Source organism: Rhinopithecus bieti, unplaced genomic scaffold, assembly GCF_001698545.2.
Source record: "Rhinopithecus bieti isolate Rb0 unplaced genomic scaffold, ASM169854v2 scaffold_32081, whole genome shotgun sequence".
Taxonomy (NCBI): domain Eukaryota; kingdom Metazoa; phylum Chordata; class Mammalia; order Primates; family Cercopithecidae; genus Rhinopithecus; species Rhinopithecus bieti.
This window is the reverse complement of record NW_016814436.1, coordinates 5,022,512-5,043,024: the sequence shown is the minus strand read 5'-3', so window position 1 is coordinate 5,043,024 and position 20,513 is coordinate 5,022,512. Positions and strand designations below refer to the sequence as shown.

Genomic DNA, 20,513 nt, shown 5'->3' with positions numbered 1-20,513 from the left:
CCCTCCCTTCAGCTAACTTCCCCTAATCCCCCCTCCCCTCAGCTAACCTCCCCCAGCCCCTGCAGATGCAATGTGGGAAACCTCTCTCGAGCCCTGGTGCTCACTCAGGCTGCCCCCAGCCCTCCCCCATGAGGCCCACATGCCCTCGTGGGGCCCCAGCCCACAGAGACTGGACATCGGGGTCTCAGGGCCCAGCTGACATGGCTGGTCAGTCAGGTTCAGCCCCACTTACACGATCCCTTTTTTCCCATAATAATGGTGTTTTCTTTGGCAGGAAACCTTTGCAGATAGGACAGAAGTGACTGTGTTGATCTGAAAACAAAACAAGCCGATCGACGTCAGGTGGCGGACTCTTCAGTCTTGTCACTGCAGACCTCCAACTGCCAAAAGCACCTGAAGCCCTTTGCCCTGCATCTCAGGGAGGGGTGGCTGGGTGAGGAGGACCCGAGCCTTGGCCTGTGGGGCCAAGCACACCTGTCCACCCACTGCCCCACAGGGCCCACCACACCCAGCCTGCCCGTGCGGGACCCTCCTGGGTGCTAGACGCAGACGGTCTCATGCGGACACGACGTGAGACCCGAATCCACAATCAGAGGGTGAGGTCGGGGAGGGGCCTGGCGGCTTTGCTGTCACAAGATGGCCCTTCCTGCCCTGCTTTGGCTGCTCAGAGGAGTTGGTGGCCCCAGGCAGCCCAGAACAGTCCTTCCAGCTGACGCATGCTTGGAGCACCCGGACTCCCGTGAAGGCCCCACACTCACAATGATAACAGCTCCGATGGGCCCCACAAAGCTCCAAATCAGCGTGTCTTGCAGGGACAGCCAGCAGAAGTCCGGGTTTCCGTAGCCCTGGGGGTCCAGGCCGACCGCCAGTCCTGAACACAGCGGGCAAGAAGGGAAGGGTGAGGGCCACGTGCCCAGTGGCCACCCCATGACAAGGACCAACCAGGGTGGGGTGAAATGGGGGACTCAGCATGTCCCTTCTTGGAGGGAAAGAGCAAGGAATTTGGGGAGCCAGCCCGGGGACCCTCTGGGCACAGTCTCTCCGTGTGGGGTCTCAGGCTCACCGGCCCAGGTGGCAGAGGCCTATCTGGGCCAGGGGCTGCTGAGGAAGACCAGAGACCCTGGACGGTGGCAATGACATGGTGCAGGAGGGATCATGAAGGCAGACGGTGCTTGGGAGGGCCCTGCCAGCTGGGCCATGTAGAGGTCAGAAAAGGCTGTGATGGACCCAAGGTGCAAGGAATGAGGCCCCGAAACAGATGGAGGACGGCGTCACATACGAGGGCCATATGTGAGCGGGTGGGGGACACATACACCCCCATACCACATCCAACCATGTGCACATGCCATACACACGTACATACCCTATACACATGCATGCACACACACGTGTGCAGACACGCATCACAGATATACATACCATACACGTGTACACTACACATACCCCCGAAACTGCCTCAGCACTGGGCTTGCTATGTGAGCTGCCTGTTTAGATAGGGGAATAAACACTCTGAAGCAGTCGCCACTCCTAACCATCGTGTGACAAGCCAGATCCGCCTGTCCATGCAGAGCATCAACGTGACACTTGGGACAGAAGCAACCAGCAGGTGTGACCTGGTCTTTCTGTGCCCCTCGCCCCACCTTGGCCTAGGCTATGCTCCTCCCCATTCTCCTTAAATATTTAAAAGATCCCGGCTCCCTGCTGCTTAACACCCTCCAGGACTTCCCACTGCCCTTTGGAGGAGCCAGTTAACCAGGACCACCGAGGACAGTCAGGGAAGCCCCAGACGGCCGGGCGAGGCAGCGGCCACTGACCAGTGTCTGCAGCTCAGTCTGAGGCTCCCCGGGAGTGATTTTAAGATCTTGTGTGAGACAGACCTAAGTGTTAAACAAAACAAAACAAAACAAGACCTGTTTTTAAAGCAAGTAGGAAACGTGAGCTATCTGGACTTAGAATCGAAAGGGCAGAGGCATCGCAGAGACCTGCTCTGCCTGGGCATCGAGGTAGCTTTTACACAAAGCCATACGAGGCCCTTTCTAACCCACATTCTTCATCTCAGCGTCTCTCACTGTAAGCACCTAATCTAGGCAAGGTATGGCCTGTCACGTCAGGAAGTGGCGACTGCTACCCCGCCCACCCTGCCCCCACGTCAGCGGCCCTGGGGGGAGGTGAAAAGCTTCTTCAGGGTCCCTTGGAGTAAGGGAGATCAGTCACATCAGAACACCCTAGCCAGAAGCCTACCTAGTTGGAAGCTGGTCAGTGACGTCGCTGTGCAGACCAGGACAGTCCAGCAAGTGACCATGACACTGGCCCCAGGGTGGCTGCTGGGTGCTGCCCTGGGGGCAACTCCCCCCCTCCACCCCAGTGACTCTGGCCTCAGACTACGTCTAATCCCCAGAACCCAGGGATTACCCAGGAAAAGGGGTTCTTCTTCTTGTGAATAAAGGTGGATCTTTCTCAGTAGGGAGCAAACTGACTTTGATTTTTAGCAAAACGTGTGCTGAGGAAGTACTGTTTGTTCTACTCACTGATTCACTATTTATTCATTCATCCACTCATCACATCCACGCATTGCACCCACCCAGCCACTTAATTTCACTGTCATCCATTAGCTACCAATCCATCCACCCACCCATTTCATCCATCCCTCCATCCATCCACTCATCTCTCCATCCCTCCATCCATCCTATTCATCCACTCACTTATCCCATCCATCCATCCACCCATCCATCCATCTACTCACTCATCTCTCCATCCCTCCATCCATCCACCTATTCACTCACTTATGCAATCCATCCATCCACCTATTTCTCCATCCCTCCATCCACCCACCCACCCACCCATCCATCCATCCGCTTACTCACTCATTCCTCCATCCACCCACTCACCCCTACCCATCATCCACCCACCCTATCCACTCACTCACCCCTCTACCCATCCATCCATCCTCTCACCCCCATCTATCTATCCATCCACTCACTCCTCATCCATCCATCCTGACTCACCCCTCTACCCATCCATCCACTCACCCATCCATCCATCCGTCAACTCGCTCACCCCCCAATCCATTCATCCACTCACTCACCCCATCTATCCATCCACTCACCCTCCATCCATCCATCCACTGACTCACCCATCCATCCACTCACTTACCCCCGATCCATCCACTCACTTACCCCCGATCCATTCATCCATTCACCCCTCATCCATCCAGCCACTCACTTACCCCCCCATCCATCCATCCATCCATCCATCCACTCACTTACCCCCATCCATCCATCCATCTACTCACCCCCCATCTATCCATTCATCCTCTCACTCACCCCCCCATCCATCCACCTGCCTACTCATTCACTCACTTGCTCTTCCCTCCATCTCTCCCGTGCATAGACGTGGAACTTTTGTCTGTTAGGTGCCGCAGAAATAACCCTGAACAGACCTGGACCCAGCTCTCAAGGAGCTCACACCTTACAGAAGATGTTGCCCCAGGTGTCTGCAATTGCCCCTGTGCGTGCAGACAAGTATGCAGGGCCGGGGCCTCCTCTGCTGGGGCTGGACAAGCATTGGGGCTGGGCAGGGAAGAGAAAGGAGGACAGCTCTCCTGCACAGCTGGGTCTTTTGGAAATCTGTGTTTTATGCAGGGCCACTCTGTGCATCCTCACCTGTGACAATGGCCGGGATGCCCCAGCCCACGACGTAGTAGAACCGCATGGGCCCCGTGTCGATGTTGCGTGCCTCAGTCAGCATGCGGTAGACATGCAGGCTCTCCACGAGGGTCCAGGCAAAGGTGCTCATGTAGATGTAGTGGAGGAGGATGGCGACCACCGTGCACAGGAACTGCGCAGGGAGGGGCCGGACTCAGCGAGGGCCCCTGCATCCCAGGCTGAGGCCGAACAGGCATGAGTGAGGGGTGGGGGGTGGGAGAGCTAACAATTCGGACCACTCTGCGTGTCTGTCCTCAGCTGAGCAGGGCTACGTGTCTGGCCAATGGCTGAGAGCCAGGAATTGAAAATCAATATCCACAGGGCAGCTGAGCCAGCAGCTGAGCGAGCCCTGCCTGTCCGGACACAGACAGAGGCATGAGAATGACAGCGAGACCAGCTCCGAGGCCACAAACACAAACCTCGTCCCACACACCCCGGAACTGCACTTGAAGATGTGGCCTTGGGGCAGCTTCACACCCAGCGCTCTGGGAGGGGCAGCTTCACACCCAGCGGCTCTGGGGAGGGGCAGCTTCACACCCAGCACTCAGGGAGGGGCAGCTTCACACCCAGCTCTCAGGGGAGGGGCAGCTTCACACCCAGCGCTCTGGGAGGGGCAGCTTCACACCCAGCGGCTCTGGGGAGGGGCAGCTTCACACCCAGCGCTCAGGGAGGGGCAGCTTCACACCCAGCTCTCAGGGGAGGGGCAGCTTCACACCCAGCGCTCTGGGAGGGGCAGCTTCACACCCAGCGGCTCTGGGGAGGGGCAGCTTCACACCCAGCGCTCAGGGAGGGGCAGCTTCACACCCAGCTCTCAGGGGAGGGGCAGCTTCACACCCAGCGCTCTGGGAGGGGCAGCTTCACACCCAGCGGCTCTGGGGAGGGGCAGCTTCACACCCAGCGCTCAGGGAGGGGCAGCTTCACACCCAGCACTCAGGGAGGGGCAGCTTCACACCCAGTGCTCTGGGAGGGGCAGCCTCACACCCAGCACTCAGGGAGGGGTGGGGGCAGCTTCCCACTCAGTGCTCTGGGAGAGGCTGCCCCAGTCAGTGCTGCCGCCAAAGCTGCCGCCAGCTGGGAGAGGATGGCAGGCTCCCCTCCGGGTCCCCAGAGGCTGAACCAGCCAAATGGGAGATGGGGGAGAGAGGGAGATGGGGGGAGAGAAGGAGATGGGGGAGAGAGGGAGATGGGGGAGAGGGAGATGGGAGCACTGGGAGGGTTCCACCCCAACTCCACTCCGACCCCACTCCCAGCCGGCCTGCTCTGGACACACTGTCTAATCCTCAGTAACCATCCCATCAGTCCACTCTACCAGGGGGTCCCAGGGAGACAGCCTTTAACAGACAAAAAGCTTAGGAGGAGAAGGAGGGCCCCCACCTCAACCCCAGGCTGAAGGCCACTTTGCTCAGACACCGGATCATGGCACCCCAAGGGCGCCCCTGTTGCCACATCAGCCTCGAAGGGCCAGCCACCCTCCAGAAACAATGCTCCGAGGTGGGAAGGGCCCAGGTCAGCATCACATCTGTCAGATACGGAACAGAGCGGGAACCAAAGCAGAGAACCCAGGCTCAAGCTATGCCAGAGGCAGGCCCTTGGCCTCAGACCACACGCTCGACGTCAGGAAACAAGGTGCCAGCGTGTGGCTGGTGAGCCCTACACCAAACACCCCAGTTTCCTGAATGGAAATCACGCTGGCTTAGGAAAAGGAAGGGGGCGAGAAGGTTGGTTGGCTGGATGGCTGCTTTAAATAATGTGAAAAGTAAATCCACAAAACCACCTTCTGGAAACAGAAACTGCGAGGACTGTGCCATCCTGGCTGCAGCAGGGTTGTACCTGCTTCCCTAACCAACGTACCACCTTTTCCAGAAATACAACAAAGACAAAAGCGGATGCGTAATAAATCATTTCAGCCTGCCAGCGCTCTGAGAGATGAAAAACCTCGCCCAGAGATAGGATTGCAGGTTTACAAAAAAACCATAAAGCCCAGGCACGCTGCCAAGCCCCCAGAACGCGGCCGGGGCGCCCTTTCCTTCTCCGTGCTCAGCCGTGCGTGGCTGCCGGGACAGGGCTCACTCCGGAGGGAGAAGAGTCAGTGCTGGAACCCAGGGACCGCCTCGGTTTTGCTGGTGGTGGTGAGTTGCAGGGAGTGGCCTGCACAGACTCCCCTCTCCCCCGTTCACGCCACTCAAAAGCACACTGGAGGGGTTTTGAGATGAATTGCACACTTCTCCAGAGCCTTCCCGGTCCAATGCGCGGATGAGAACATGCCCATTGCGCGGATGTGCCTGGCTGCGGGTGTCAAGACCTCCCTCCGCAGCAGCAGCAACTCTGCCATATGGGCCCCGCACCCAGAGCCCCCGCCAGTCCAGGGCCTCAGCCTCGGGGAACACCTGGGAGGCAGTGGGGAAGGTTGGCCCTGGCTGGTCGGACACACACCTCGAAGCTCGTCCTTTGTGGGCCAGGCCTGGTGTTCCACCTACCGCTGCTGGGAAGCCATGGAGCCTTCTCAAGGGTGACCTGCGAGGTGGGGGTGCCCGCCTTCCCTCTTGAGGTGAGAGGGGTCTGCTCCCACTGCTTGCCATAAAAAAGGAGGGGCAGCTCTGGTCTGCACATGGCCCTGAGCAGCTTGCTGGAAAGTTCCAGCTTGGTCTTTTTATTCCACTTCCCTTCCCAGGGCCTGTCCACCCCCACAGACACCCTCTCCACCCATGATTTGGAGGCGGCCTCCCCGGCTCACGCGGCACAGCTTCCTTGGCCTCCACAGGTGCCCCATCTCACCCGGACCTTGCCTCTCAAAGGTGGTATCTTCATCTACTCATTCTCCCTTCTGGAGACGTCAAAGTCCCCTGACTCCTCCCTTCCTGCCTGCTCCATAATGGGTTGGTCCTGTCCCTCCTTTCTCCCTGTGCCTCCACCCCACCCTTCCAGGCCTGTGCCTTACCATCAGACTGCTCTGATCTTCTGCCTGTCGTCCACGGCTGCCAGGCTCCTGTTTCTTTTTCTTTTCTTTTTTTTTTTTTGAGACAGGGTCTCACTCTATTGCCCAGGCTGTAGTGCAGTGGTGCCATCTTGGCTCACTGCAAACTCTGCCTCCCAGTTTCAAGCGATTCTGGTGTTTCAGCCTCCCAAGTAGCTGGGATTACAGGTGCGCACCACTATGCCCAGCTAATCTTTGTATTTTTAGTAAAGACAGGGTTTCACCATGTTGGCCAGNGGATCTCAGCTCACTGCAAGCTCCGCCTCCCGGGTTCACGCCATTCTCCTGCCTCAGCCTCTCAGGTAGCTGGGACTACAGGATCTCAGCTCACTGCAAGCTCCGCCTCCCGGGTTCACGCCATTCTCCTGCCTCAGCCTCTCAGGTAGCTGGGACTACAGGTGCCGCCACCTCGCCCGGCTAGTTTTTTTTTTGTGTTTTTTTTAGTAGAGACGGGGTTTCACCGTGTTAGCCAGGATGGTCTCGATCTCCTGACCTCGCGATCCGCCCGTCTCGGCCTCCCAAAGTGCTAGGATTACAGGCTTGAGCCACCGCGCCCGGCCTGCAGTTGTCTTTATTAGGTTAAAGTTTCCCCTAGTCCCAGTCTGTTCAAAGGTTTCTCTTTCTGTTCATTAATGAGCATAACATTAATCAAAATTATTTTGTACATTCATTTCTGAGAAAAATATTTTTCCCTTAAATGTACTGGTGAGGTAAATAGCATTCACAGATTTTTAAAGTATTAAACTATCCTTGCATTCCTAAGATAAACTCAGCCTGGCCATGGTTTTTATACTGCAATGCAAATTATCTAATGGTGATAGGACTATTCAGGCTTTCTACCTCTTAAATCATTTTGTTTTGTTTTGAGACAGTCTCGCTCTATTGCTCAGGCTGGAGTGCAGTGGTTCCATCTCTGCTCACTGCAACCTCTGCCTCCCAGGCTCAAGCAATTCTCCTGCCTCAGCCTCCTGAGTAGCTGGGATTACAGGTGCCTGGCACCATGCCCAGCTGATTTTTGTATTTTTAGCAGAGATGGGGTTTTACCATGTTGGCCAGGTCTTCCTGACCTCAAGTGATCTGCCTGCCTCAGCCTCCCAAAGGAATCCTGGTGGGATTACAGGTGTGAGCCACTGCACCCGGCCCTTAAATCAGTTTTGGCAAGAGTTGTATTTTCCTGGGGATATACACAAGAATCGCTTGAACCCAGAAGGTGGAGGCTGCAGTGAGCTGAGACCACGCCATTGCACTCCAGCCTGGGTTGACAGAGCAAGACTCTATCTCATTAAAAAAAAAAAAAGAAAGAAAAGAGAAGAAAGGGCCCCCATCTCCCAACAGAGTCAAGGTGGTAAAGTGCTTGGACCTGCCAGTGAATCCCACGTCTCCACCCACAGCCTGTGACACGGCACATTCCTCAAAGGGCATCTGTGAAGCGGAGGTGGGGGTGGTGAGGAGCCAGCCAGGGTGCTTGGAATGGCCAGGAAAAGACTACGGTAGCCGCACCAAGGTGCAGCCCAGACAGTGGGGAAGGGAGCAGAGTGGCCGTACCGGGTTTTCCGTCTGGTTGATCCCAATCACGAACACCAGCTGAGAGAGGAACAGCGCTGCGGCGAGATGCTTGTGAATGCTGTGCAGGTTGGAGTGCAGCGTGCGGACCAGGCTCAGGAGGACGAAGGCCAGCAGCAGGGCCGCTAGCGACAAGGACACGGCAGCATAGGTGACGATCTTCAGGGGCAGGACCTCCCCGTTCTGTGGGCAGGAGGGTTAAAGGCAGGAGAGAAGGTAAGGGCCAAGACTCAGATCTGGTCGTTGCGTAATAGAGACAAATTACACACTTGCTTATTAAATGATCAAAGGTTGGCAGGAACCAGCGTGACTGGGACATGGTTCTCAGGGCGGCACAAAACAAGCACAAAGTGGCAATGAACAGTGTGGGGTGACAACAGGTTCTGGAGGCGGATGGTGGTGATGGCAGCACAGCAACAGGCTGTGCCACCAGCTTAATGCCACTGGCTGTACATTTCAATGGGAAATTGTGTTATGTATATTTTGCCACATTACAAAACAACCATACTGGCCAGGCATGGTGGCTTATGCCTGTAATCCCAGCACTTTGGGAGGCTGAGGCGGGCAGATCACCTGAGGTCAGGAGTTTGAGACCAGCCTGCCCAACATGGTGAAACCCTGTCTTCACTAAAAATACAAAAATTAGCCAGGCGTGGTGGCATGTGTGCCTGTAATCTCAGCTACCCAGGAGGCTGAGGCAGGAGAATCGCTTGAACCCAGGAGGCAGAGGTTGCAATGAGCTGAGATGGCACCACTGCACTCCAGCCTGGGTGACAGAGCAAGACTCCATCTCAAAAAACAACAAAACAAAAAGCAAAAAACAAAACCAACCCCACAAGTAAATCCTGCTGTCGGAAGGGGCTCAGCCTGTCCACCCAAAATTCTGGGCTTACAGAAACCTTCCAAAGAGATCCTCAGCCTAAGCAAAAGATAAAGGCGTCTCCGCCGCAGGTGCACACAGTACCTCTTGGACTTTCATTTAATCCTATCATGGACTTATTCTTTTGGCTGAAAGACTTAATGCCTGCTTTACAAAGAAAAATGGGTAACTGTGGTAATACCAAGAATGTCATTTCCTTTGTTCAGCAAAAGCTTTTACTGAGCACTTATTGTGTGGCAGAGGTTCTGACAGACCTGCTAAGGACACCATTTCTTTTTTTTGGAGATGGAGTCTTGCTCTGTCGCCCAGGCTGGAGTGCAGTGTCCTGATCTCGGCTCACTGCAAGCTCTGCCTCCCGGGTTCAAGCAGTTCTCGTGCCTCAGCCTCCTGAGTATCTGGGACTACAGGTGTGCACCACCACGCCCAGCTATTTTTCTATTTTTAGTAGAGACAGGGTTTCACCTTGTTGGCCAGGCTGGTCTTTAACTCCTGACCTCAGGTGATCTGCCCGCCTTGGCCTTCCAAAGTGCTGGGATTACAGGAGTAACCCACTGCGCCTGGCCTCCAAGGGCATCATTTCATATCATCCTTAGATCACAGCTATGAGGAGGGTGTGAAATGCAACCCTCATCTTCCAGGTGAGAAAACCAATGCTTAAAGAAGCTAAACAACCTGCCGGAAGTCACACAGCTGGGCAGGGGCAGAACTTGAGGTTTCGGTTATGTGGACTGGTAGGCTCGATGCTTCAGACTGCCATGGCGCTGGACACCTGTACCCTTCCTATCTGTTCTGTTTTACCTACTTATCCCTCAATATGACGTGTTCTATCAGCGGATGGATGTCCTGTCCCAGCTGCACATGTCTCTATCATAGCTCGCTATATGGAATTACTTTTTAAACTTCCAGATCCCTTATTATGCATTTCTTTTTTTCTTTCTGAGACAGGGTCTGACTCTGTTGCCCAGGCCGGAGTGAAGAGGCACAATCTAGGCTCACTGCAGCCTCCGCCTCCTAGGCTCAAGCCATCCTCCTACCTCAGTCTGCCCAGTAGCTGGGACTATAGGCAGGCGCCACTATGCTGGGCTAATTTTTGTATTTTTGGTAGAGACAGGATTTCACAGTGTTGCTCAGGGTGGTCTCGAACTTGTAAGCTCAAGTGATCTGCCCGCCTCAGCCTCCCAAAGTGCTGGGATTATAAGTGTGAGCCACCGCACGCAACCTTATTATGCATTTCTTACAGGTAGTACACTTTAAAAAAAAAAAAAAAAAAAAAAAAAAGGGGGGTAAGGGGTTCAAGAACCAGCGTGGCCAACATGGTGGAACTCCATCTCTACTAAAAATAAAAAAATTAGCCAGGCGTGGTGGCGGGAGCCTGTAATCTGAGCTACTTGGGAGGCTGGGACAGGAGAATCGCTTGAATCTAGGAGGCGGAGGTTACAGTGAGCTAAGGTTGCACCACTACACTTCAGCATGGGAGACAACAGCAAACACCGTCTCAAAAAACAAAAAACAAAAAAGGAAAATGGTGCTAAAATATACGTGCCATAAAACGTTACCATCTTGGCCACTTTGAAGTGTGCAGTTCAGCAGTGTGTATGTTCACATTGCTGTTTTCTGTGCTTTTACAAACCAAGACACCTGTCTAAGACCCAGGTCCCTGGGGAGTTTCTGCATTTGGGGAACAACAAGCTCTGGTTCTCTAGTAACTTCTGAAGATGTTTACCAAGTGGAGCTATGAGCCGGGAAGCCAGGATTAGGCTGGGCTGGGGAGGCTGAGTGCTCATGGCCCTGGGTCTGGAACTGCCCCTCCTGAGGCTCCGTCAATGCCCTGGGCCCCTGGGCCCCTGGGCATCCCTGGGGCCTGCAGCAGCACCCCAGGCTCCCTCCACTGGCTTGGGGGCTCAGAGACCTCTGGCTTTGGGGGCACCCAGGCCATGGGAGCCTTGGACTCTCACTCCAGCCTCCTTTCTTCTGCCTCCATTTCAGTTTCCTTGGCCCACATGTCACCCGGTGTCCTGGCCATGAGACAAGCCCCAACCCTGCCCTTATATGGACAAAGTCCACTAATCACTGACCCCCTCTCCAGGCTGGGTCCTGCTGGGGAGTGCCATTTCCCCATGAGATGGGAGCAGTGGCAGGGCAGCTTCACCTACACATTGCACAGAAGGCCTCTGCCCTCCTCCAGCCCAGCCTGAGGACTGACTCACCCTTCCAAGAATGTGACAGAAACCAGGGCCACTTCGCATCAGAAAGCCCTCGGGAGGGACAGTGGCCTGAGCCCTTGAGCCACAGTGCAGCCCTGGGGAGGGGCCGGGGGAGGTCACCCAGGCCTCTGGTTCTGACTCCAAGACACCAGGGTCCCACACAGGCCGAGGCCAGGCTGGCTCCCACGTCCTTCCTGTCTGGGTAACGGGAGGCCAGGACAGCCCTCAGAACACTCCCCAATTCATCTGCAGGCCCACAATGTCCGGCTCACATTCCCAGGCCGCTTAAAATGCCAGAGGTTAAACATTAGCCGCCCAGCCTTTTGTCCTGCGGCCCTGCGTGTGGCCCTGAGGGAGAGTGCCCAGCAGCTGTCACGTCCCTTAGGATCAAAGTGAGTGGGGAGCGGCACCGTCCAACAGACCCGCTCTGAAGTGAGGGGCAGGTTCCGAGAGCTCCTTGGAGCCTGAGCTTTGGGTCTGCCATTCCAGGATTTAATGCCTCACCAGGACTCTCTGAAAACCCTTAGAGTGGGGCTTTGTTATGGAAATCCTCGCAGACTCTGGCCAATCCTGGAATATGTGTTTTAATCGGTTGATTTGTTTTGTTCAAAGCGCTTAGAATGGAAGATTTAGTGTGAGGAGGGGCAGGTTTGGGGGTAGGCTCAGCGGGTTTGACGAGGGGCAGGTTTGGGGGTGGGTTCAGCAGGTTTGAGGAGGGGCAGGTTTGCCGCAGTGAGGGGCAGGTTTGGGAGTAGGCTCGGTAGGCTCAGCAGGCACAGTGGCCACAGGAGGATGCCCACCTCACGCCTGGAGATGTCCATGAGCACCGCAAAGCTGGCTGTGTGGCTACACTGGCAGGCGACGTGTGTCCGGTTCCTGGACAGGAGCTCGCAGCCCCGGGCAGACCACCCTCCCGTCCCACTGACGCTGTGGAGAGAAGAGAGAAGGGGCAGGGGTAAGATGGTTCCCTCCACCCGTGAGTCTGTAGGGGGCAGCCTTTGCCCAGCCCTGGGGGCTCCCAGGCCATCCTGTGCCGAAAGCCTGGTACCCTCGCAGGCGGCTATCCGCTGTGTTCCACACCAGCCCCCTGCACCGAAGACAAGAGCCACCTGGCTGTAAGAATAGCAGCCTTGCTGCCACGGAGGCAGGACTATGGGAACAGTCTCCCTTCCCTTCTGTGTCTGGTCAGGGCCTCCAAGGAGCACCCTCTGAAGTTCAAGTTCTACGTGTCATCTAGCAGCAAAACTCAAATGGGGCTGTCTCGTGTCCACCACACGCCCCGCCACTGAAACTACCGGGGTTCACACAGCTGTGATGCACTCCTGTCTCTTTCTGAGAGTAGAGCTTTCAGAAATAACATCTCACCTTCCTCTAACACTTTCATCTTCAGGTTGCACAATGTTTAATGGGAACTGCCCAGAAGCCAGGGCCCCATTATGACTCCCACCTCACTGATGGGAAGGTCCAAATAACAAGCTGTTACAAGGTGTGCCTCGGCTTCCGACAGGGCCCTGCCCTCGCACACGCTGGGAAAATCACATAACCTCTCAGATCCTTACTTTGCTGATCTGTAAAATGGGATGTGAATGTGAATACGTCTGGCACCAACTTTACAATGTGGGAATAATAGGTGCAACTTAAAGCAGAGAGCAGGTCATTAGAGCTGCAGCTAATTGGCAGGACGCAGATGAATGCCCGGCACAGACAGCCGGGCCTGACGTCCCCTCGTCGTGAAAGGGGCTCCTTTCTTCTCTCTTGTATAAGCCACAAGTGCCTATTACATTCCAGGTGCCATGCTGGTTGCTTATTAACCAGAACTTGGAAAGCACAGAAGCAGGATAAGAATGAGGCTGGGCTCAACGGGCTCGCTCACCCCAGCGCCGCCCCCACTCATGGCTCTCCACCGTGCCCAGGGGAACTGTGATGGGGGGCGTGTTCCTGCTGCACAGACGCCCCTAGATGAACAACGTTCAGCAGATTCGAGCCTGACTCACTGAGTCCCGCATGGCATCTCTCCTTCCTGGCACTCCCTCCTGGTGTGTGGAAAGGCAGTGGGTCTTCCCCTCCCTGGCTGTGCTCCCGTCCCGGCAACAGACCCTTTCCTACCACACCCCAGTTCCAGTGTTTTCTTCTAAACAGAGACAGCAAAAGTGAAAACCGACCAGCAGAGAAAATGCAAGCTCCCTGTAAAAACACAGCAAGTCAAATGTCCACACCTCACGTCAACTCTGCCGCTAAAAAGCAAATCCAAGGCACACACACTACTGGCCCCAGCAGACGGGAGCCACACCGCGGCGCCGAATCCACAGTCTCACGTGTGGGTGACAATCACTAATTTTGCATTTTTCTAACTACGAAACGCCTTTCCCTCGCTTGAACGGATGCTAGAACACAGACTCTTGTGCACCACCTCCTGCCTGCGCCACTCTACCGGCTGACTCTCCGATGCTGCTTCTGAAACAGGCCAGATAAACCGTGCTGCGGCCAGGTGTGGCCTCTTGGGGGTAAAGCCAGTCCCCAAAGCTGGACTGTGTCGGCCTCGCGGGCAAGACCGTCAGCAGATAGGCTCCTAGGCCAGTCTCTGGGTTCTGTCTCCCGTGTGTGAGCGGAACAGGCCTCTGTCTTATACAGCGGTGAACTGGGCGCTACGCTGGTGTTGGCGGCTGCATCCTGGGAGTCCCGCAGGCGAGGGGCCCCTTCCTGGCTGTCAGCCTTGAGGGATCTCTCTGTGTGCCTGCACCTCTGTGTCTCCATGTGCAGGTCTGTGTGCATCTGTGTGTGGGCATCTGCGGGGCGACTCTGATGTTCCCACAGAAGCAGAGCAGGAGGCTCACTGCCCCACGGGGGGGCTAAAAGGGGAAACACAGACCACAAGAGACCGTCCTCTTGGGGCGCTCTGCCACTGAGCCCCCAACCCTGCGGGTGCACTCTGTTGCGGCAAAGCCCTCACGTGGAGATGCGGGGCTCCCGGAGTCACACTTACGCCAGGGAGTGGTTCCAGAACACGCAGAACCGGCCTTGGTTCGCTCCCCTTCCACCTCGCAGTGCAGGGCGACTCCACAGGACGGGCTTCTCCAGGGTCTCGGAGGCGGGCCCCCTCGCTGACAGCCAGTGCGCTCACCATCGGGTTTAAGTGACGGCCGGTGAGCAGCTGAGGCACAGAAGGCCAGAGCACGGGGAACATCACACACGTTTAGCGAAACATTTGTTAAATCACCGAGCACACACAAATGCCCTGAGGACACGCCACGTCGTGTTTCTAGGGGAGACAGAATCACTCTCCGAGAGCTCGGATCCACGGGCCCCACCGCATCTTCGTCCCTACAGCAGGTTTTATCACGGACGGGGCACACAGAGAGATGTGTCCCCTCTGGGTCAAATTGGGACTTCAGAAATTTACAAAGCAAGAGAAGGCACAGGTGCAAAGATGTCACAGCCCATAACAGCTAAAGGCAGGAACACAGGGGATGGCTTCGGTGTCCAGCAAAAGACACCAAAATAGTGGCAGCTCATGGGGATGAGTCACCGGGTCACTAAGACCCCAGGACCAGGGAAGTATCTGGGAAACAGCAGGAAGCAGGTAGAGCCTCGGGCCGCTCCCACCGAGCAGGTCACAAAGCTGCTTCTGGGACATTCATCCTTTCCAGCCAGGACTAGCTGAGCAGCCCTAACCCTGGGGCCAGCAGCATGCACTACCCACGACAGCCTCGGTCAGGTGTGTGGGGACAGAATGGGGTCCCTCTAGGCACAAGATGGGGCATATGCCAGGGAGGGGGCATTTCTGGCGGAAACACTGGGATAAGCCTAGGCAAAGGGTGTGTAATGTTCTAGGGTGTAGCGTGCCGTAGCAGCCCCAGAACCTCCCTCCAAGGAACACCACAAAGCAACGGTCTCTGTCTCTGGGCCAGATCACGGGGAAATGTCACTGTGAAGACCTGTGCTTGATCAGGATCAGGATTTTGACTTGTGGAAGCCTCAGGGCCCTCCGAATGGGCCCTCCCCATGTGCCCCGTGCCCAGGCCTTACCGGAGGCTGCGACGGTCGGGGTCATAGCGCTCGGGCAGGAGCTGCCCCAGGGTGCGGTAGATGATGACCAGAGCGACGGCGAACTGGCCAGCGTCATCAGGGTGGCGCCTCCGCCTGCTCATCAGGGCCTCCCTCTCGGTGCCAGGCTCCGGGCGCGGGGTCTGCGGGCTGGTCCTCCGGCCGGCCGGCCTCACCAGGGGGCCTTCTGCAACGTGAGCAGAGCATGAGGACCCCAGCAGGAGCATCTGCGTTCCCCAAGACGGCTGTCAGTGCTAGCAGGTGCTTCTCAAAAACCAACAGATGTTCCACAGAAAACAGTACAGCGCATCCTCAAAAAATCAAAAACAGGATTTACCACACGACCCAGCAAGCCCACTTCTGAGTATACACCCCAAAGAACTGCGGGCAGGGACCCAGATACTTCCACGCCCACCTTCACAGCAGCACCATCCACACAGGCCAAAAGGTGGAAACAGCCCAGGCATGCGCCAACTGGTGAGTGGATAAACTAAGAGTGGTCCATCCACACAACGGAATGTTACTCAGCCTTCAAAAGGAGGGAAAGTCTGACACTTGCTACAACGCGGGTGAACCTACAGGACGTTCCGCTCAGTGAAATAAGCCAATCACAAAAGGACAAATAGTGTGTGATTCCTCTTATAGGAGGTCCCTAGAGGAGTCAAATTCAAAGACAGAAAGACAGGTGGGCACCAGGGGCTGGGGAGGGGAGTGAGTGTTTTGTGGGCTGGAGTTTCAGATCTGCAGGATGAAGAGTTGTAGAGATGGACCCCTTGAACATGAAGGTATCCGATGCAGTCTGGATGTGTGGCCCTCCAAATCTCACGTGAAAATGTGATCAGAGTTGAAAACGGGCCTGGTAGGGGGTGTTTGGGTCATGGGTGTGGATCTCCCAGGAATGGCTTGGTGCCCAGCCCTTGGTAATAAGCGAGTTCTCACTCTATTAGTTCCAGAGAGAGCTGGCTGCAATGGAGAGTCGGGGACCTCGTCCTCTCAGTTTCAAGCATGACCCCACATCAGAGTCACCCCTCTTTTTAAGACACGAGATAACATCATATACCTGACAAATCCATTTACTAACAAGGTTTCCAATTTTAAACTGTCCATTATGGAGTTTACCTTTTCACGTCCTTTTTATTTGGGGAAGTTTCTAGTAATTGTCATGGATCTGTAAAGCACCTTAAGAAAATTCAAAATGTTCCAACTGTTTTGAATTATAATCTCAACCCAGGATTGAAGATTTGTTCATACACAGACAGCATTCTGGCTTTTTTTGTTTGTGTTGTTCTTTGCGGGGAGGGGAAGGTGATTCTAAAATGTCTATTTCTATTTAGAAGCAGATTTCCCCCCACCAGACAGGTTCTTGCTCTGCTGCCCAGGCTGGGCTGTAGTGGCATAATCACAGCTCACTGCAGCCTCTATCTCCTGGACTCAAGCAATCCTCCTGCCTTAGCCTCCTAAGTAGGTGGGACTACAGGCATGCGCCACCATGCCCAGGTAATTAAACAAAACTTTTTTGGTAGAGATGGGGTTTCTCTATGTTGTCCAGGTTGGTCTTGAATTTCTGGTCTTGAAATTCTGGGTGTCGGCCTCCCAAAGTGTTGGGTTTACAGGCGTGAGCCATCACGCCCGCCTAGAAGCAGCTTTTCACTGCACATCAAAGATAACCAGCTCACATAAAAATTTCAGTTCTTTTTCTCACACTATCAATTACACGGCTGAGTATCCCTTAGCTGAAATGCTTGGGAACATTTTGGAATTTTTTTTTTTTTTTTTTTTTTGAGAGGGAGTCTTACTGTGCAGCCCAGGCTGGTGCACCTCAGCTCACTGCAACCTCTGCCTCCTGGGCTCAAGCAATTCTCATGCCTCAGCCTCCTGAGTAGCTGGGATTACAGGGGCCCGCCACCACAGCTGGCTCTTTTTTTTGTATTTTAGACATGCGGTTTTACACCACGTTGGTCAGGCTGGTCTCGAACTGCTGACCTCAGGTCATCTGCCCACCTTGGTCTCTCACAGTGCTGGGATTACAGGTGTGAGCCACCGCACCCGGCCTGGATTTTGATTTTTTTATCGTTTCATACTTATGTTCCAATGAGCACTTCCTTTAAGTGCTCAAGAAGGTTCAGGTTCTGGAGCATTTCAGGTTTCAGGATGAGGATGCTCAGCCTGTACCTAAGCACTTGCACAAAACAACCCTGCTGTCACCAGTAGGACCTGGCACCAGCAAGCACTCGGAACACTCCAGCCCAGAGCTTCAGTGCGCAGTCCTGGGATTCCCGCAGCGGGGGGCCTCCCCTCCCTGAACGCTGGGGACTCCGAGGGAAGCAGCAGGTTTCTAAATGGTTCTACCTTTTTCTTCAGGTGGTTTGAAGAAGTCAGCTGGGAAGGAGACGGAGGACTCCAGCTCCCTGGGGAACTCTTCGTGGATGGCGTCGAACTGCGGGACCCTGGCTCCCGTAAAGTTGAACTTGTCAAAGATGTCGACAGCCAGAACTGGGGGGACAGTTCCTTTAATCAGACATAACTCCCAGGGCTTTCTTGAACCCTTGGTGTTTTCAAAATGACCACAACTGTCACACTGACACTGGCTGGCCATATTTATTATTTATATTTTATTATTTTTTTTTTTGAGGCAGAGTCTCGCAGTGTCTCCCAGGCTGGAGCGCAGTGGTGCGATCTCAGCTCACTGCAACCTCTGCCTCCCAGGTTCAAGCAACTCTCCTGCCTCAGTCTCCCAAGTAGCTGGGACTACAGGCAGGCACGACCACGCCTGGCTTTTTGTATTTTTGGTAGATGGGGTTTCATCATGTTGGCCAGGCTGGTCTCAAACTCCTGACCTCAAGTGATTTGCATGCTCTGGCTTCCCAAAGTGCTGGGATTACAGGCATGAACCACCACACTCAGACTATTTACTTATATTTATTTTTTGAGACAGGGCCTCACTCTGTCACCCAGGCTGGAGTGCAGTAGCAGAATCTCAGCTCACTGTAGCCTCATCCTCCTGGGCTCAAGCGATCCTCCCATCTCTGCCTCCTGAGTAGCTGGGAATACAAGAGCATGCTACCACACCTGGCTAATTTTTATTTTACTTTTTTAATAGAGACAGGGTCTCACTATGGCGCTCTGCTGGTCTCAAACTCCTGGGCTCAAGCAATCTGCCCACCTCGGCCTCCCACAGTGCTGGGATTACAGGGTGTGAACTACTACACCCAGCTGACTGACCATCTTTAGAACAGAATTGACTTCCAACTTCCTGCATCCCACCTGTACCTGCACCTGTCTGCAGCGAGCCTGGAGTGAGGCAGGGCTCTCGACACCCATCCTTCTAGAGTCTCACACTTGAGGGTCTGGAAGGCCTGCTGGACCCCCAAGATCATGGCCCAACATTTTCCAAGCCCAGGACCTGTCCCGTGGGAGCCATGGGTGTGTCATCGCAGACTGTCTTCCCAAAGGCTCCATTTACAGACGACGAAACAGAGGCCTAGCTGCTGAATCTTTTTTTTTTTTTTTGAGATGGAGTCTTGCTCTGTCGCCCAGGCTGGAGCGCAATGACACAACCTTGGTTCACTGCAACCTCTGCCTCCCAGGTTCAGGTGATTCTCCTGCCTCAGCCTCCCGAGTAGCTGGGATTACAGGCATGTACCACCACGCCTGGCTACTTTTTATATTTTTAGTAGAGACGGGGTTTCACCATTTTGCCCAGGTTGGTCTCCAACTCCTGACCTCACGTGATCTGCCTGTCTCGGCCTCCCGAAGTGCTAGGATTACAGGTATGAGCCACTGTGCCTGGCCTCGGAATCATTTTTCTAAGAGCATGGCCAAGGGGGGACCAGGAGCCCACCTGCTTCACCCCATGGGGGCCTAGCTCTGGGGAACACCCCTGATGGTAGCAGGGTTCCACCCCCCACGCAGCCAGGGCTTTACTCATGTTGGTGGTGACGATGACAAAGGGACGCAGGTAGGTCCGTCGCACGTTGCGTGCCACGTTGCTGAAGTAGCCCTCGAGGCGCTGGAGCAGCTGTGCCGTGCCACCCTCACTCCGCTGGATCTGCTCCCATGCCGCCCTGGTGGCCGGGGCCAGGAGGGCACTGCCCGAGCGGATGACGTCCTGGTCAGATAGACAGCGCTCAGTACTCAGCCTGAAGGGGCCTGGCTCGCGGGACTGAGGGACACCAGCCCTGAAAGCCTTTGCTTGCCTGATGGGCTCACTCATTCCAGCCCTACACTTCAGATTGTCCTCTTTAATATTAGTGTTTATTTTTATTTATTTATTTTTTTTTGAGACAGACTTCCGCTCTTGTTGCCCAGGCTGGAGTACAGTGGCGCGATCTCGCCTCACTGCAACCTCTGCCTCCTGGGTTCAAGCAATTCTCTTGCTTCAGCCTCCTGAGTAGCTGGGATTACAGGCACACATGTGCCACCACACCCGGCTAATTTTTGTATTTTAGTAGAGACGGGGTTTCACCATGTTGGCCAGGCTGGTCTTGAACTCCTGACTTCAGGTGATTCACCTGCCTCGGCCTCCCAAAGTGCTGGGATTACAAGAGTGAGCCACTGCGCCTGGCCTAGTTTCCAATTTTTTTTTTTTTCAAAAAGTTCATCTTAGGAGGAATAGAAAAACGTTACTAAGCTCATAAAGTATATTAAAATCCAGAGAATTAAAGATGCTTCATATTTTTAGCTTAATTTACTAGATTTACAAGCACTGTTTAAATGCTTGGAAGGTCTGTTTGCTAGCCGAACAACTGAAATACAAAAAGAAAATCGAATATATAACATATATTAATTCCATTTAAAATACTTAGGGGAATTTCATGGTCTAAGTTTATAAATAGGATCAAACATTAATCAAAGTTGAATTCAAATAGATAAGGAAGTCTGTTTGCTTGTTTTGTTTTTGTTTTTTGAGACAGAGTTTCACTTTGTTGCCCAGGCTGGAGTACAGTGGCACGGTCTTGGCTCACTGCAACCTCCGCCTCCCAGGTTCCAGCAATTCTCATGCCTCAGCCTCCCATGTAGCTGGGATTACAGGTGCCCACCACCCTGCCCGGCAGATTTTTTTTGTATTTTAGAAGAGACGGGGTTTCACCATGTTGCCCAGGCTGGTCTCAAACTCCTGGGCTCAGGCAATCTGCCCATCTCGG

The 20,513-nt window shown here is 54.6% G+C and overlaps 1 protein-coding gene across 1 annotated transcript in view; it reads right to left on the bottom strand.

The window, feature by feature from the left end:
- The window catches only part of CELSR1 (cadherin EGF LAG seven-pass G-type receptor 1), a 197,185-nt gene that overhangs the window by 5,450 nt on the left and 171,222 nt on the right, over nucleotides 1-20,513 (bottom strand). The window contains exons 24-33 of the mRNA XM_017850743.1: nucleotides 19,294-19,477; nucleotides 17,719-17,862; nucleotides 15,352-15,556; nucleotides 14,309-14,422; nucleotides 12,126-12,252; nucleotides 8,224-8,424; nucleotides 3,663-3,837; nucleotides 759-871; nucleotides 233-312; nucleotides 48-169 (exon numbers count right to left, since the gene is read on the bottom strand). Coding sequence (XP_017706232.1) covers nucleotides 48-169; nucleotides 233-312; nucleotides 759-871; nucleotides 3,663-3,837; nucleotides 8,224-8,424; nucleotides 12,126-12,252; nucleotides 14,309-14,422; nucleotides 15,352-15,556; nucleotides 17,719-17,862; nucleotides 19,294-19,477 — 1,465 coding nt within the window. The remainder of the gene's footprint in view (nucleotides 1-47; nucleotides 170-232; nucleotides 313-758; nucleotides 872-3,662; nucleotides 3,838-8,223; nucleotides 8,425-12,125; nucleotides 12,253-14,308; nucleotides 14,423-15,351; nucleotides 15,557-17,718; nucleotides 17,863-19,293; nucleotides 19,478-20,513) is intronic.